Here is a 19,334-nt window from a genome sequence, read left to right as displayed (position 1 = left end):
CATCCCTGATATATAACATACACGTGATCAGATTCCCTGCTGGAGCTCGTTGCAATTTAGGACATCCCTTACGTTTCGGCAATATTGCACCAAGTTTAACATGTCTTTTTTTTAAATAAAGCAAGGCTAGCGATCTCTTTGACTTGAATCGATGACGTTGGAATATTTTGTCACTGTCCGAAAATGTTAACTTGAAAATATCAGATAAATACTTTCACTAGAGGCCTTGTTGTTATAGATTCGGCACGACATTTGCTCGATTAGGATATATTTGATTGAGAGGCCGTCGCTGGCCTACAAAATTGTCTTGCGAACTGCAGCACATCTGAACAAGTTTTTTTTTAAAACAAGCGGAGGAGATTTGTATGTGAAAAAGAGATTTCAAATAGCATTTGAACATACTTTCAGAAAACAAAAAACAGCCACAAGGAGCATACGTTTAAATATAACTGGTTGACTACATGACAGTTCGGACATGAACAATTTGGGAAATCCGTTACAATTCTAAAGTGGAATTCCTCCCTAAAAATTGCAAAATTCCCCCCAAGGGGGGAATTCCTCCCCGGTTGGGAACCACTGCTGTAAGCTCACTATACAGCCACAACCCTGTAAGCTCACTACAGCCATAACCCTGTAAGCTCACTACAGCCATAACCCTGTAAGCTCACTACAACCATAAGCTTGTAGCTCTCTCTTTCTCATACCTATAATCTTGCACCTGATACCGGCAGTACTCGACAGTACAACTGACACGATGCACGGTGGTCATAATTGTTCACAAATCAATAGAAAGAACAGGCATTTTGTATACAGCAAATGAATATGAAGCAGAAGCAACACATGCAGCAGGAACAGTAGATACACCAGCAGTCAGCACAGTACAATAACCCAGTATGGAACACTAACAAAAGTGTCACGACTTGGCCATCAGAGACCTATGTTAATAAGATTGAAGAGGTCAAAGTAAAGGCAAGATCACATTATTCAGCATTGGAACGTGGGTATATGTCATGATTTATTGCTCAGGGGCAGCAATTGCCACGTGCTGATACTTCTCGTAGTATAGTAAATGAATGGAAAGTACGCAAGTACTCTGAAACAGTTAATTTGGCCAGATACTAACTTATTCCACTTCTATTTGTACTTTACAGAAGTAGCAGAGTAAAAATTAGGTTCAGAGCAGTTCAAAATGTGATTTAGCACTACAAAAAAGCTCAATTTTCTTGATAACTGATCATTCTTTACATCAATGTCCATTAGTCGTAAAATCAGTCGAATCACTTTCTATATCACATGTTATCACAGATTGAAGTGACTGCAGATGGTACACGCAGTCCCTTGATTTTGCCAATGCAGATGGATAAGAAATGCAATGTGTTATTCACACTGCGCTCGAATTGGATATTAAATACCCAATGCAGGGATAGAATGATAGCCAAAGCATATGCAAAATCTACAACGTCATTAATCTCAATCCCATCAAAGTGTACCGTCCATATCTTTTTCCCAGTGTCCAAATGTATGATTGGGTTTGGTGATTCCGAAACATCCTGAAAAGAAAGGTACATCTGTATATTGAAAGGCAATGAGAGTAATACGACTACGAGAGTAATTTTTTATCAAACAGGTGTAATTGGTCCAACAATGACGAGTACAGCACTTACTAACACACTGGCTCTCAACCGGTATGCCGCGACACACTAGTGTGCGATTTATGTCTCGCAAGGGTGCTTCAAGAGATTTCTTCTACATAGGAAATTATGCGCGAAATACTTCCAGTCTTTATACAGCAAATGATCATTAATCTAAATCGGCTCTATCTGACCAATCAAAATTGCTGTCATGCCCAATGTTCCCTCTAAGCTGCGCACAAAAAATTCGAAGTGATAACCTTTTTTTTCGTGGTTACGTACTGTTGTCCAAGTAACCGCGCAGTGAGTGTGTGCTGACTCGTAAAAATTAGAGGGAACATTGGTCCCGCCCGCAATCAATACCCCGCTCGAATTCGCTTTACTCGGCATATCCTCATCGTCTTCCTAATTACCAGCGAGAAATGAACCCACTTGGAAGTGACGGTCCCGTTCAAACATTTGACGAACATAGCCATCCACATTGCGATTGTTAGGTAGCGTATCAGTACTGCCGTTAAAATATAGGCGCGAAGTGCAACGTAACGTTATGTTACAGGTGCCGAATATGAGAATTGAAAAGTATAGTTGATCAAATTATATTAGCTAACGCATTTCCCCGTCCCAGTTTGTTGGAACTATAATTGAGCTGCAGGTGGCTGCCAATAGAACTACAGCAGTGGTTCTCAACCGGTGTGCCATGAGAGATTTCTTCTAAATTTTGAAATTATGTGCAAAATAATTCTAGGATGTAGGAAATGATCAGTATACTACATAAGACTCGATTTGAAGTTTGTACATATGACAAAACGAAATTGCTGTCATGCCATCGTGTGCTCGAAAGGCTGAATTCAGCAGACATGGCGCCACCTGTGTGACAATGCAGTATTCTGGCAGTTTACAGAGGCGTCAAAAATGTTGCAAACCACTGTGCTAGTGTGCCGCAAACTATTTTCAATTTTCAAAGGGTGCCGCAAGGTCAAAAAGGTTGAGAACCACTGAACTACAATATTGAGGTATTGCTATCCTCACACGTATTACACGATCTGCGAGGAAATGCGTTAGGCGTCCATGTATACGCCTCTGTATTTGGTAGCGATCGTGTTTGGCCTCTTCAGAGCAATGGTTAATTACATTGCCAATGCGGAAGTGGGCTGAGCTTATTGTCTAACTAATATATCGGACTCTTGGCTTATAATGATCGCAGCAAGGTTATATTCATAGTAATGCAATGACGGTATGTATTTGGTACGAACCTGATCTATAACCAAAAATTTGTCGTATGACTCTTTGAACATTGCAGGCATACCGACCATCCAATTTATTTTCACAGAATCTGAAAAAAATTCTTATTTTGAGACATCCAATAATTTGTATTCTTGAAGCATCGTACCCATCACAGCTGTAATGCTGGTTGGCACACGACTCCAGTTTATTTTTGTCGCGTGCTGAGAGAATATTGCTTTTTCTTGGATATTGTCCAGTATATTCAGACCATTGTTTATGATCTTCATCTCCTCCAATAGCTGAAACATCAACAATTACCAGTAAACAGAAATCGAACAAATGATATTTTTCTTACCCAATATGATTCTCTCAGCGGATATTCCATAAGAATTTCAGCAGTTGGCATGCAGGCTTCTATGTCAGACCGGCGACCTTTGAAGGTGGCTTTCATGGATTTCAATAGCTCTCCCTTCGCTGGGTTTGACGAACTCGATTCCGACAATATGAATGCCTTGTGTTCAGCTGAACTTTTATCATTGGTCAACGATTCTATTTCCTGAAATTTTTAAGTGATATGAATCAGTGGTTCTCAACCTTGAGGCTTCCTTGAAATGGCAGTTTCATAGTTCGTCCGCAACATCAGAACTTCTGGGTTTCTTGCATCGTTGGCTTGCCGTAGGCGATTCTTCAGCAGGAAGCCGTCTCCGCGGGCCAGTCCGTCTGAACTTTTTTCTGTTTGCTAGGAGAACCGGGTCGTCTGTGTCTTTCATTTTCCGATGCTCGTTATATATTTTGTCGTTGAGTCTCGTTATCCATGAGTACTAAAATGTATCGAATTTGACAGAGTGTGATATTTCCACACTGCAAGCCTCAAAACTTACATATGGTGGAAGAAAATTATCTTCAACAGCCGTAACTAATTTCAGAATTGGATATTTCCGAATTAGAGCTGAACATGCTTTTTTTCTCGCATGCGTTGGCGGAGAAAGTCTGAACAAAAAGTTCACGTATATATTCAACCTCATTGCACTAAAATTGGTACACAGTGAGTTGGGCTGTGGAAGTAACAGAGCTGAACTGGAGTAAAACATGGCCATAGCATCTGAAGGGAGCACAAAGCCACAATCGACGGGAATTATTTTGCGCCCCGTGCGATTTGCCCCACAACTCATAATTAATTATTGCCGCATATAATTCAAATTTAACATTTGAAAATTTTCTCAGCAATAGCCATAACCTTCCTTGCCATCAGACTATCCGTGTCCATGTCTGATAACCACTGCACTAGTATATAGATCACTAGAACAGCCATTTTCTGCACCCGAGCTGAACTTGCCTGTGTTCTTGATACGAGGGCGGATAATGTCGTAATGGAAGTTTACATGTTTTATGTTAATAAAATCAACGTAAATGCGCCAAATATCAGTTCGGCACTCAGCGCTCAGCACGGTGTGAGCATGTAGGTTATAGTTGTCACAAGTCACAATGTGCTTCGGGAAATAGTACCTAATAACACTGATGGGTAGTGAGTAATGAAATACTTATAATTTTTCAAATAAGTTGAGGTAGCGTTGGTACAACTTTGTGTCGCTTTCCGAGTGAAACAGCATGAAATAACCATCACAGTCACAATCAATTTTCGAAGATTTCAACTTATTTGTAGCGTCATTATCAGTCATTTTCAATTAGTCGTGAATAGGTATCTTGCAATTTTGAAAGCAGTCAGTACCGATTGACAGCTAAAATCTTGTTAAACGTTCACCAAACATATATCTTACAAAATACTTACTCGACTACATCTGTTTATTTTCTTCCGCAGTATAGAGGCTTCGAGATCAGTCATGATTGATGAAACATTGTTGCGTTGTTCTGACTATTGCAGACCACAGGGTAGGCCTACATCTCCAGCACTTTGACATATCACCTGCAAGATAAAATTGTGCTGAATTCTACACCATCAAGTATATCCGATGGCAGAGTATCTTACCAATTTTGTGTCATTAATAGATTCACAATGCTGACACATCAATTGGAATTACACAGACCATATACAAGGCAAATCTGTCACTTTTGAAGCATCTGTAACACAAATATGCCAAGTAATTAATCAACTAGACCTGTGAGGCCGAAATTTACCCGAATTTCTCTTTAAATTCAATTTTAACTGGCCGTCGTTGGAATCAGCCATCCCAGACAACATCTTAGTAACAGTAACCAATGCTGACATCGTCTACTTCATGGAATACGTCCGCTATAGCAAACAAGACTAATTCTATATTCTGCCAAGTCACCAAATCACATATAATTTTTCTACGTACCAATCTCTTGGCTGCAGTTATCAATTGAGCACGACTGCACAAGAATATATAGGCTATATAATATAGCCATCGCAGCGGTGGAATCCCTTTCAATAAGATAATACTGACTGAAAAACTTGCCAATTTTCCGGGCTCTGCTGTACTCTCACTACGTATTCGCGCCATCTACTACACAAAACGAATTAAGCCGGATATGACGTCAAAGAGTTCTCACTAAAGGTGAATGATGCACAACCTCATAATCTGTACATAGATACTACGTCTCTAACACTTCCTATCTACAAATGACGCGACACGTCGATTCCTCAGATGTTGGTTAACGCCTGATCATTGATTTGCACCTATATTTGATCACGATTGTGCTCCACAGATCGTGATCACTGGTAATCATTGGTTAAAAGTTAATCAACGAAAGTTGTTGGATTAACTTGCTGATCAGTGATATTACACCATAATTTGCGGCGTTCAGTGGTAGGCCTACTGTTACGGGATGTATCGGGTGGCATTGTAACTGGAGGTATACGGGAATTATATTGTTGTCATCTATCAGTTGCTATCCTGAAACCTGCATGGCGGTTTCGAGACTGTCTAATACCTTGCGTGCTCCCTCTTCAACATAAATATTTTGTAGCAGTAGCAAAAGTTCCGAGAATTTTACATTTGCACTCTCATGGGTATTGGTAACAAAACAACAACAACAATCATTGGGTTATAACTTTCATCTGAACAAGTTACACACAATGTACAATGCGATGTAATGAACAGATAGGACGATGCCGGACGACACGGAATTGCGCATGCGCATGCATATAGAGCTCACATTGCAAAATTCGGCAACTGCATAATGACGTAACAAACGGCCCAACGCCGATTCCTAGTTACCGGCGTCAAATGCGTCACTAATCATTGATTTACAGATTGACAGTGAATCAGCATCCGTGGAATGCATGATGTGATATGGTCTGATCCAGGGGTGGGCAAACTTTTGAGCTCGCGGGCCGCATTCAGCATCGGGATTCATTCGCGGGCCGCACTGTATAAAATTGGGAATATAAACCAAAACACAATATTGATGCTTGATCATATAGCGACGACATGGAGATAATCTATATGCTTTTTGCTTATTTAAAACCAACCAAACATTGCTTTGACGAAATCGTACACGCGTCAGAAACAGTGGCGAGACTTTATAGGCTGGTCGACCTCAAAAACCAATTGGTCAAAACTATAGGGATGAAAGTCAGTTGTCCTGATTCTTAGAAATGGGATTGAAATTGAAATAGGTGAGCAGCATCTGTTCATGGATTTGCTAATTCCACTTTTGGGTCCGTTCCAGGACACACAATGCTGGCAGCATTAAAACCATATTATCTTCAAACACGCTTCTACTATGTGTAGATAAAAAATAGAGATAATGTAATTTTACGCCAGGGGTGGCCAACATTTTGGCCATTCACGGCCGCATTTCGACTACTCATGTAGCCTACGGCTGCATTCCTGGGCATATTTCTAACGAACGAGCTGGGCGCCGAATAACCATGTTACAATGTCTATGTCTATTTCAGGTGAGCTCCGGACTCGTCTATTAAATGATATAGGCTTGCCATACGAACCGAACTCACGAATGGGTACTGGAAATGATAAGGAAATGTTCATATTCGCGCGAAGCGCGAAAAGTTTTTCAGATTCACTAGTTAATTTCGTCATTAATATTAGTAGTCTGAGATATTACTATCAAACTTTAACCTTTCTCAGCCCATGTGATCAGATTCACCGGTAGAGTTGATGAAGGCGGTGTTTTCCAGAATTTAAGGCAAATTATAAATGATGACGCACATCCGGATGGGCCAATAGCTGTTAGTCACTTTGTTGAAACCTTATTTCTTAACCTCCTATCAGATTGTCGGTATATAGAGGTGCACACGATCCCGAGTTGGCATTTCTATGTGAGGCGCATCATTTCCTCTGCTTTTCGCATCTGTACTGTGGGGCTCTGATGGCAAAGAGCGCTACTATATTAAAATCGAAAAAGAAAGTGAGATTGTATCGCGCGCAGCGCGAAGAAAATTTTAACACTAATTAAAATCTTTCAAGAAATCGGGAGTCAATTCGTAAATTCAAATTGCATGTCGATGGCCGCCAACACATACTAATTGAATTGCGCGTCCACGGCCGCACAAATTTCCTTACGGCCGCGGGTTGGCCACCCCTGTTTTACTCATACAGAGAACGAATCCACCTAATACACCCACGAATCGTTTTCTCCAAGCACAACACTAAAATTAATAAACGTTGCTGGAGTGGCCAATCCAAAATCACACTCGCGATCCGAATTATATCAATCCCGTTTAGGATTTCTGTGATGTTTAGCAGTTCAAACCTTTCAAAATGCGTGGGCCTTGAGTGAAGGTCGGGCTGTCGCGCCAGAAATTATGCATAAAAATGATTAGGAAGTCATCACCGTAGAATTAACATGGTAAAATATATTAGAAAAAAGTTTATTGAAGTTCCTATGGATTTTTAGTCCACATTATATCAATATTTTCATTAAGCTTCTCGAGACTCTCGCGGGCCGCACAAAACAGTGATGCGGGCCGCGTGCGGCCCGCGGGCCGTAGTTTGCCCACCCCTGGTCTGATCGCTGATTACTTATTCAGTGATTACATGATAATTTGACCACGATCTGAGGAATCGACCCATAGCAGCCCTCAATAAGATTCGGCCTGACTACGATCTCGACTCAAGCTGCAACAAACGCTACAGCAGACGGCAAAGCTTCTGCTGTCCAGTGAAGCCGAAACGAAAGGAATCGGCAGGCAACATTTTGGCGGACTTTTACCGAACTGTTCAAGGTTCAACCGCGGCCGTGTCTTTATTTTGTACAATATGCATTAACGATCTGTGATTAAAGTAATAATGATGAAAAATAATGACCATAATACTTCTGTTGTCTTGAGTATGCCTGCGGTATGTATGGAGTATTATGGACTACGTTTCCAGTAGGACATCAAATCTGGGGCGTATCTAGGGTGTGTTCGGATTATGTTGTCAATCGGAAACCATGTCTGCGGTATATCTGGGGTGCGTTTGGGCTGTGTTATTTCCACTCGAACATCAAGACTAGAGTGTGGCCTACGTGTCCACTTAATCATCTTCATGTCCAATAAACCAGCGATGATGTCTGCGGTATGGCTGATGTATGTTGGGGCTGCGTTGGCCCCCGTGGATCAGACCTGGGTCATGTCTGGGGTGTGTCTGGACTGCTCAGACACTCCGACAGCATGTCTGCAGCATATCTGGAGTATAGGCTCGGACTTCGTAGTCAATCGGACATCATGTCAGGGGTGTTTACGGATTGCCTCGACACTCAGACATCATGTATGGGGCATGTCTGGGGTGAGTTTGCAATGTGCTGACACTAGGACATCGTGTTTGGGGCATGTCTGTGGTGTGCTATAACTGTGTTGTCACTCGGAAATCATGTCTGAGGCATGTCTGGGACGTGTTCGTTATTCTCTGTCGACACTCAAAGATCATGTCTGGGTCATGTCGGGGGTGCGTTCGGACTGCGTTGACGATCTGACATCATGTCTGAGGTATGTCTGGAGTTGGTTCCGACTTCGTTGCCAATCGAACATAATATCAGGGGTGTTTTAGGACTGCTTTGACACTCAGACATCATGTCTGGGGAATGTCTGGGGCATGTCTGGGGTCAGTTTGAACTGCGTTGACACTCTGACATCATGTCTGAGGCATGTCTGGAGTAGCTTCCGACTTCGTTGCTAATCGAACATAATATCTGGGGTGTTTTAGGACTGCTTTGACACTCAGACATCATGTCTGGGACATGTCTGGGCATGTCTGGGGTGAGTTTGAACTGCGTTGACACTCGGACATCATGTCAGAGGCATGTATGGAGTAGGTTCAGACTGCATTTCAACTCCGACTTCGTGTCTGGGCATATCGAATGTGTGTTCGAACTGCGTTGTCACCGGAAAATCATGTCTGGGATATGTGTGGCGTGAGTGCTGCTGTCTTCGTTTGAGACACGAGCATCATGTATGGCAAAAGTCTGGGGAGTGTTCGGACTGTGTTGACACAGGCCATCATGTTTAATAAATGTTTGGAGTATGTTCGGACAGGGTTGCAGATCGAACATCATGCCGGGTGAGTTTGGACTTCGTTTCAACTCAAACGTCATGTCTGGGTCATGTCTTGGTCATATCCGGGGGTGTTCGACCTGCGTTGCCAGTCTGACATCATGTATGAGGTATGTCTGGAGTATACGTTCAAACTTCGTTGTACATTATTGGACATCATTTCTGAAGCATGTCAATTTACAAGCACGACAGCTTGTTATGTGCCTGCATTTGGCGTTTACAACCTCCACAAGCTTGCAGTCCGCCATTACAAGCTGATTACAGGGTATTTTACAACAATAATTTTTACAGTGTACAAACTGTTTGAAACTCGTAACTAGAACTAACACTAGAACTATTACATTTTCAAAATCTACAACCAACTAAAAGACAACTAAATAGATAAGTGGCTTTTGGACGGTGCAACCGGCAACACAATGTAAGTACCGTCAATGTATAATGCAGCCGTGGGCAAAGTGCGAGCTGTGAAAAGTTGATTGGATCTCAAAACATAAAACCTGCTTTTTAATGTTGCGGCGTGGACTAAAATCGACGGCTATATAAACTGAACAGACAATCCCATCCCCTTCAAGCTTGTTCCTTAATATGTCGCGATTACGTAGCCTCCATACATCGCATGCGTGATCCAGATTCAAAACAAAGTCAATATAACAAATTATACAACTATCATACAGCAATGAAAGTCGCAATAAGTCACCAAATATTCTTTGTAGTAATCGCGATGATACGTATTACGCGCTATATGCTTCGAATTGTTACGTGTACGTTACCAAATCCCTGATTCGTAAAACAAGTCAATTGGTGCCCGTGACGTATGACCAATGACCATATGTCATAATCAACCATAAAAGATGGACGGGCATGTCAAAAAAGAAAGCCAAAAACTGAAATTCAAAGAAAATTTGAAACACCAAATAATTGTTTATTCGAATCTTCTAGCAATTAATGACGATCAGATAGCTGCGTTTAAGGTATATAGTTTAGGTCGGTTTAATGACAAAAACAGGTAGACATACACTCGGCCAAGAGAGAACCAATTTCAGAAGTACTACAAGCTGCTATCAACTACAAGGCCATTTCGCCAAGCTGCACACTGCTAGAAAATCAGCGACCAACACAATAATCGTTGTCGTATCCCAAATACATTTTAATCTTTCGATAGAAAAACGTGGATTGGCGTTTAAGGAGAGTTCGAAATGTATAACAATTGTATTTTTTCGAAATGTGAGGGCAAGTCAATGTTATTTTCTGATAATTAATCGTCACTTTCTCACTCCCTAATTTCAACACATCCACTGAGCGGAGATAATTACCAGTGTAGTTATCTACTTTCTATTTAGATATAAAATTTATACGCTGGAGAATACGGCCAAAATTTTGACTCGGCCCGCAAACGTATTTTCTGCATCTCATTTGGCCCGCGGAGAAATATAATTGCACAGCCCTGGTCTGGAAGCTTATGGCTACTGATGAGACGGCTCTGAAATATTAAAGTTGGTCAATATACGGAGCAAAAACTACAAACTGAGGGTTAATCGCGCAGAGCTCGAATTTTTTTGAATAAACTTCGCCTTCGCACCCATTTCTGATGTATCCACGCACCCAGTTCGTGCGTGCCTAAAAAAGTTTGGGAATTTTCGTTTTAGAGTCCTAATAGAATAATATGTATAGTGGCTTAAAGAGAGTTATAAATTCATCATGTTTAACATGGTTTTGAATGCGAATCATGCAGAAAAATGGATATTATTATGATTAAACGTATTTTTCTCATCACCTAATATCAACACATCCACTTAGCAGCATTTATTAACGATGTAATTCTGGAATCAAATTAAAAGACGCTCGAGAACATGGCAAAAAATTTTCACTCGGCGCGCTGACTTATTTTGTACTTCTCATTTGGCGCTCGGAGGAAAATAATTGCCCACTACTGCGTAAAATCGTGTAATATACGATTATGTATACGGGCTTGATAATCAAGCATTCAAGTGAAAAGCCAGGGTATATGGATTTTGAGGTAAGAAATTTAATCCATTTGACTGTTACGGCACGCGCGCTATTGAAAGGTTTGAATTCGGCCCGAAAAGCAAGTTGAGTTTGTCACTTCTCGCTTACAGCTTACGTTGTCGTACTATAGTAGTATGTTCATCCAATTGTAATATATCACTTCTCTAAATAGACTGCTCTGTGCTCAGATTGCGCGGTGCTCTGGTCCTATTGTAAGACTTGAATCTAACGAATATAGTTCATACGTATATATTTCTCGTATGCGTAAGCGATACGGGGCCCTTTTGCACGTATAGGTAACTTTATATATTTATTGTTTGATATCAAATCCATATGAGTCTCACACAGCTAGAAAAATATATTTTCATTACTTACGAAATGATACACCAAGAGGCTGTACTCGCTGCAGTCATCCTCACACTGCATGTGATCCATCGATGTAACGAAGCGGGATTGAAATTCGACAGCCTGCTGTAAAATTAAATCTACTAATTAGTGAGAATACCTCAATTGCCATTTTAACAATACAATCCGTACCGAGTGAACGGCAAACAGATAAAGCATGCGACTTATATTGAGACATACCCAGCTAACTATTGTCATAAATGTTTATAAATACAGAAAATTACTGATAAATAAATTAAAAATAAAATTGCGTCGAATTTTTGATGATTCATTCCAATGCTTGGTTCGGAACATATCTATCACGACAATACTTTTAGCTGTGAATTTTGCCGAATTTCAAATTTCGAATGTAGTTATAGTGACCTTACCGTGACAGTATAAAAGGAACATAACGAATATGTTTATTGAAACGATTTATGATGTTGTAGCATATAATGACAGTGTGTTCAGTAAGTTATAATCCTGTGTTTGCCATCTTTTTCGATGAGGACCTCTTTTTGACTTTCGAAAAATGTATTTGGACGTATTTATTTATTAGTAGGCAGACGGTATCATATTTATACATCTCTCTTGCTTTGGACGATATTTTCGGTGACTCCTTACTTAGTTAAGATCGTTATCCTTACTCATATTCCCTTTAGACCAGCGGTTCTCAACCTTTTTGGACATGCGCCCCCCCTGGCGATGGTCAAAAATATTGCGCCCCCTGATTTCTCTGCACATATCGTCATGTAAGAAGTTCACATTATCTAATAGTATATATATGGTATATCTTACGCCAATTTTGAATCCGCATTCCAGTTGTTGAGTCGTGCCGTCTATTACATTTCTGACTAATTTCCCCCAAACTCGTTTGAGAATACCACAAATTATTGCACATTACATCAATTTATTTCAAGGTGTAATGGGACTAATCTTAATGCGAAGGCTGCGCCTGTTTTTCGAATACCAAATGTTCAATTCTAGGATAGGTAGCAGGTAATGCGCATCTCATATCGGATTCACAGTCGAGTTTGTTTCTTGATTTTGCCTTTATATTCACATTAGTAGAAAAAAACCTTTTCGCCCAGGTAAGTGGATGAGAATGGTAGAAGTATGCGTATATCTACATCACCCACACTCTTGTAGATGTGGATATATTTCACCCAGAACTGAGTAAGTGATAGTGCTTCAAAGTCGTCTCTTGCAGTGGAATTGCATTTTACATCCAAAAACTCCTCCTGCAAATAGTCCGGAAGAATATACACATTCAAACGAAAGGGATTCCTTCTCATCTGCCATTCCGAAAGCTCGGTGTCATTCAAGTCTGGAAAATAGCGTTCTAATGCTTGTTTCAAAAGTTGAAGGTGATTCTCCACCTCGGCTTTGAGCTCGCCCTTCATTTCAATTTGTTTTTTGTCAAGGATAGTGTCAAGGCTGTAAAATGAAGCCGCATCTCCTTTTTGAATTCGACAATACCACAGCCCAAATTTTTCTACGAAAGCGTGAATCGCATCATAGTCTGCTATGCGATTCATATCCTTCCCCTGTAGGGAGAGATTTATATTATTGAGGGCTTGAAATATGTCTACAACGTAGGCCAACTGCAGCTGCATCTTCTCTGAGGTAAATGACAGAAGCAGATCCTTTCACCATGAGCTTCCAAAAATAGCTTCAGTTCTTCTCTCATTTCAAAGATTCTAGCTAACTAATTACCTTTTGACAACCACCGAACAGATGTATGAAACAGTAAAGTTTCATGACCGGAATCCATATCTTGACACAGTTTAGTAAACAATCTCGTATTAATTGCACTTACTTTGACAGAGTAAGCGATTCGAATGAATATTGCAAAATTATCTTTCATTGCAGCAGGCAGAGTTCTGGAAGCAAGAGCTTCTCGGTGAATCACGCAGTGCGATCCGACCGCATTTGTGCTTATTTGCTTTATCCTAGCAATGAATCCCCTTCGCGATCCAATCATTGCTGGGGCACTTCGGTGCAGACGCCAACATGTTACTCCAATTTTATATCATTGCTATCAAAAAATGTGGCAACAAGTTCGAATATATCTTCTGATTTAGTAGTCGTTTCCAAGGGTTTGCAAAATAACATGTCTTCTTCGATTAAAGTGGGCCCAACAAAGCTAACATAGACCATCAACTGGGACAATGGGCAACATCAGTCGTCTCATCACACTGAATGGCGAAATAAGGTGAATCTTATCCACAACTTGACACTCAATATCCTCTGCGAGCTCATCGATGCGTCTTTTAATGTTGGAATTAGTAAGAGAAATCGCCGCAAGCTTCTTACTGCTCGCCTCACCCAACACGAGCCTAGCTGCTCGTAGCATGCAGGGTTTTATCTACGTTTCGCCAATACTATGGGGCTTCTTCTCTAGAGCTATCATATAAGCCACGGGTCGGCAACCTACGGCCCGCGGGCCGGATCCGACCCGCCAAGCGAAATCGTCCGGCCCGCGACGAAATAATTATCACAAGAATACGGCCCGCCGTTTCGTAATGAGTTCAAACCTGCAGTGCAGCACTGCTTGGAAAGAATGCGGCATTGAGCCGATATAAAGTATCTTACGTCGTAGTAGTCTATTGTTACGCCATAAAACTGGTGCGAAGGCGGTCGACTAGTAGCCTGTCTCGTACTAAAGGTAGGAGATGGAGAATGTCCGTAGAGTAGACTAGACCAGTGCTTATCAAGCGGGTGTATCGCAAACCGAAGGTATACCATACCTTTTTAAGGGTTTGCCACTCAGATAGGGTGCGACAATAAAGGTCAGACGCAATGACAAAATCTCAAACTTTCTCTGTCTCATCATAGACAACTATTCCCCGTATGTTAGTCATCTGTAATTTAATTCACCAGAAGACATTTTACGCCAAGAAAACAAACCTGAATAGTGTTTTGGTCGCAATAGTGAAAGCTGATTTTGTCTCACAAACTGATTCACCGACAGTTAGCCTACCTCAAATATTACTAGAAGCAGAGCAGCAATATGACGATGTCTTGTATATGTTCGCGCATTAAGTTGAGAAGCTATGCTTGCACGAGTGTAGCCTATGAGCTGAGAAATGAAATAGCAAGTTCCCTTGAAAATACAAACATCGCCGACTCATAATCTTATCATCGAAAATGGGTATCTAATCTTGCTTTCGTAGTACATTTAAAGTCACATCAAAACAAATTGAATTTGCAACTTCAGGTGGAAACAACTAAATACATGAGATGTTGAGACACATTCGAAACAAAACTGTGACTCTGGGAAAGTCAGCAGTACAAAGAAAATTATATGCTCACCTTCATATACTGGGGGGGAGTAGGCCTAAACCTAGTACCAGCATTAAACATTTGTAATTGTGATATACGAAATTTAATTACTGAATTTCCACCCGCTCTTCCGACATTCGTTCTGTAAAAAATATATTCTGACTACTCAGTACTCCGTTTAATGTGAACGCCAATACCATTGCCACAAAATTTCAAATGGGCCCATTTGAAATGCGATGCAGTTGAATTAAATGACAAATTTCATACAAAGAGCATATGGCCGAATGACTTTGACAAAGAGTACGTTCTTAAAATGGGTCTTCATCCCAGCTTGACCAACAATGCAAAAGAAATGGCATCGACTTTTGGTAGCACGTACGCATGTGAACAATAGTTTTAAACAATGAAATTCACGAAGAGCAAGCTAAGATCACGTATTCCAACGCCCATTTAGAATATGGTCTGATTCTTGCTTCATTTGACTAGTTACCAGAAGTTGAAAACATTTCACAAAGCAAGTTGCGCCAAGTGTCACATTTATTGTGTCACATCAATTGCAAACGCTACTATGCAAAGGAGGATTCACTATTTCGCCAAATTTCCAATTCATGATGAACAAACCTGACCCTTGGGCGATTCGTGACTGAAATTTGTGAGTTGGACTTGGACGTAACCTTTCTTAGAATTACTCAGACTCGGGCTAACTCGATAGCAAAATGAAACTGACTCGAGTGGACTTGGAGTGAATCGGAATGCCGCGTATCAGGGGAATGGTAATAGATAAGAAGGTCGCAGCTTGGTATTGCGCTAACTAAGCAAGTAGTTATGGCGACCATTGGCAATCTGTCCGTTACATATTTGGTTGCTAAACCATGTTGTTAAGGCCACTTACAGGTACCGCGTACCGTAGTGGTACGCTCCAACGATGTAACGACAATGGGCATTTAGGCGTTCCGACATTTCAATCACTAGGACACATTCAATAATATATTTATATTATATTTATATTTGTGTCTGCTCCTATATTTCAAGATATTTTGCCATAAGATACATAAGATACATAAGATACCCGAATCCTGGATTGGAATGCTCAACCTAAAATGTTTTCATATCAGACCAGTCTCTATTATCAATCTGTTAAATTCAAAATATTCATAGTAGATGCAAAATTATAACCCGATAGCTTTAGTGATGGCATCATACATTTGCCCGCCCATATGGTGCCTATATGTTATAATTAATTTATATCAAGTACAATACCAATTCTACTCAAATAGTTATAAATGTGATCATTCTTTTATTGTCAGGTCTAAATTTTTAATTTATACGAGAGTAAATCACATTCTGGCGATGTGTGTTTGCTGATAGTGTGCTGGATCGGCTCAATTTCAATAAGAAAATTCATTCCCACCAAATAAGGCATACTTGGAAAGACATATAATACCCCTATAAATTAGGCTTACCATATTCTGAAAATTCAAAAAGAGGACACTTTTTCAAAAATTTGCAAGATGCAAAACCGGAGTAGAATTCTCAAAAATCGGTGAATTTTTCCCACTTTGTGATTGGTCGACTAAAAAAAAAAGGTCATCACTTCCGCTCAGATCTCAAAATAACGTATTTTTCTCTACATTTCCAGATGGATCATTAAAAAAAAAAGGTCGTCTTTTCGCTCAGAGCTGAATTCACCGTTTTTCACTCCGAAATATCCGCAGGACCGTCACTTCTGTGCTAATTTGCGGCATATCAGACCTAAATTTTCAAAAAAGAGGACAGAATCTCAAAAAAGAGGACAAAAGGGCGTCCTCCGAGGACACTTTCAAAAAAGTCAAAAAAGAGGACAAAGGAGAGGACGTATTGTAAGCTTATTATAAATGCTGCGGCCCGCGGCGTCGTCAAAACCGGAAAACTGGCCCACGAGCACGTTTGAGTTTGACACCTCTGGTCAAAGCTTTGAAGCAATGAATGACTTGCACGTGGGAATTGCTCTCTATATCTCCAAAGAATTTCAAAATTTGCTCAAATGAAGCTGAAATCAGTCTATACTCCGTTGAGCGCGGTTGCTAGAGTTTGTATTTTGCAAGCTTTCTTGAATATGGAACAAGTTTCATCTTCATTAATCGTCTTCTCATAATGGATGTGAAACACATGTTTAGACACGTACAATTTATACTGACTTTGTCAATTTCTAGCGCCCCACCCTATACTGACTTCGTATATTTTTCGCGCGCCCCTCTCATGAGAGTCTCCCGCGCCCCCAGGTTGAGAACCCCTGCTTTAGACTATATTGAAGTGGTGGCCAAGCCGTAGCCCGCGAGAATGTTTTCAGCGGCCCGCAAGGCAATCTCGAAGTTATTGATAATATCAAACAACAAATGTTCCAGGTCATTTATTATAAACTTGCAGGCCCAGCCGAAAATTTAATTACTCTGATCGCAAAATTTTGAATGTTGATGACTGAAATATTTCGTATTCTGGGGTCATTCCCACAGGAGATTTGGTTAAGGTGATATTCTAGCAAGCGTCCGCAATTTCCGCCAATGTTGGATGTTATTGGCTTCCAAAACGAGCTGTGTGAGACCTCTTTTAGTAATCAGCTCATCAATTTATGAGCTGGACCTCGGAACATCTTCCAGGTGAGGTCGCGAATATAAATGGTTGGAAACCACCAGGTGGTAATATATTTTCGATTAATTTATGGAAAAACTAATATTATTGACAGAATTCATTCATAAAATTTATCAGCCAAATAAATATTGTAAGCAGACACGGGGGGATTACTTCATGAATGTAATCCATTGCGATTACGATTACTTCTGAATCACACGATTACAATTACGATTTCAGCAAAATCGGGAAGTAGTCGATTACGATCACGATTACATTGGAAAAGTAATCACGATTACTCACGATTACATTTATTTTGCATCGTAGTAGTGATATTGGAAGACAATACATGGATTGCGCTGGAAAGGCCCACTGATATAACAACTGTCTTCAAAAAATATGGGGCATTCCCTTGTTATGTCTTAATGTACCAGTTGCCCATTTTATAGAGGACGGTTCATCGCACCCAGTGATTTTTAGTCTTGCCAGTTTCCAGGTCCATAACTACTTCACCCTCGATTCCCCAATAGGGCGGACAGCGTGGTTGGAGGGGACTCAAAAGTATTTTGTAAACCAACATAAATTTTCGAGTATTTTCGAGAGATGTATCAATTTGGAATTTCTCCTTGAGCTTTGCGATTTGAATGTTTTTAGATGGCTTGATTTCGAAATGCATACGTCTCCCCCAAGAAATAAAGCGGGCATATTTCATAATAATATGCATTTAGCAGCCAGTCAATACCGCTCCTCGACACATCAAAAGACATATGCAGCTTCGGCAAACATGAGTCTCCCCGAAGTGTGCTATTAAATAAGTACATTGGCCAAAACTTAGGGGATGTGTCCATTGTTAATAGCCGTGCTAGGTGGGCGTGACTAACAGTTCATTCCCTCCTATCTGAAGCCACGATGCAAATGCCCCCCCTTCCCGACACCCACAGATAATTAGACATGACAATTTGTGTGTGCTTCTCAAGCAAGTTTTTCTTTTAGTCTGCTGTTTTTGCCACTACAATCAATATCTTTTGGCTATATGTCAGACCGGAGGTCACGCATTACCAACATACAATAAAGTAATTATTGAGCGATACCAGATGTTATGCTTATGAATTACGCCCCCCCCCCCCACGCTCTTCAGGTAAATCTGACCACCGGGCGCTGAGACAGGATTAAAAATGCTATGTAATGCACCTACCAATATTATTGAGGAAGTTAAATCTTCAACTTCAAAATTTACTACCCTATGTGGTCCCAAGACCAAACATTTGTTGGGGGAACCTTTTGCTGTTTTGATCCTTATTCTATTCAATCCATTGGTCATCAATAGACATCTGTATCAGGTGCTAGGCGGTGCCTACAAAGATATCAAAGTACTTCCTTTCGGTGACTTGTACGTATTACGATCAGGTCTCGAAACTGCTGACGTGCACTAACCTTGGTACTACTGACAAACCAATAAAGGTGTGATTGGTTGAGTCTTCCAGTTTTGGAATGGCATATTGATCCGGATTTCGTGACTGCTCAAGAATTTGTGAATACTGTTGAAGTAGTTAATGATGCAGCAGAGCATATGGTAAAATCGAATACCGACTATGCTGCGTTCATAACGGATGACAAAAAACAGCGAGTGAGCCTCCTACAAGCAGTGGAAGATCACCGAAACAGATATGCAGATTTCTCGAAAGCAACCATTTCAACCACCTGATTCATGTAATATT

At 40.6% G+C, this 19,334-nt stretch overlaps 2 protein-coding genes across 2 annotated transcripts in view; both read right to left on the bottom strand.

The window, feature by feature from the left end:
• The window catches only part of LOC145434831 (lutropin-choriogonadotropic hormone receptor-like), a 509,016-nt gene that overhangs the window by 425,384 nt on the left and 64,298 nt on the right, over positions 1–19,334 (bottom strand). The window contains exon 6 of the mRNA XM_080312061.1: positions 11,716–11,811. Within this exon, the coding sequence (XP_080168187.1) occupies positions 11,716–11,811 (96 nt within the window). The remainder of the gene's footprint in view (positions 1–11,715; positions 11,812–19,334) is intronic.
• Positions 1,000–3,450, bottom strand: LOC145434858 (uncharacterized). The gene is made up of 4 exons (XM_080312103.1): positions 3,211–3,450; positions 3,022–3,154; positions 2,885–2,964; positions 1,000–1,550 (listed from the first exon to the last, which is right to left on the bottom strand). The coding sequence occupies exons 1-4, from the start codon at positions 3,304–3,306 to the stop codon at positions 1,290–1,292; spliced, it is 570 nt and encodes a 189-aa protein (XP_080168229.1). The 5' UTR covers positions 3,307–3,450; the 3' UTR covers positions 1,000–1,289.

This window comes from Botryllus schlosseri, chromosome 3 (assembly GCF_051294905.1).
Source record: "Botryllus schlosseri isolate E-star chromosome 3, Bs_hap1, whole genome shotgun sequence".
In the NCBI taxonomy this organism is placed as follows: Eukaryota; Metazoa; Chordata; class Ascidiacea; order Stolidobranchia; family Styelidae; genus Botryllus; species Botryllus schlosseri.
The sequence above is the reverse complement of the archived record's forward strand: the minus strand, read 5'-3'. Positions and strand labels throughout refer to the sequence as shown.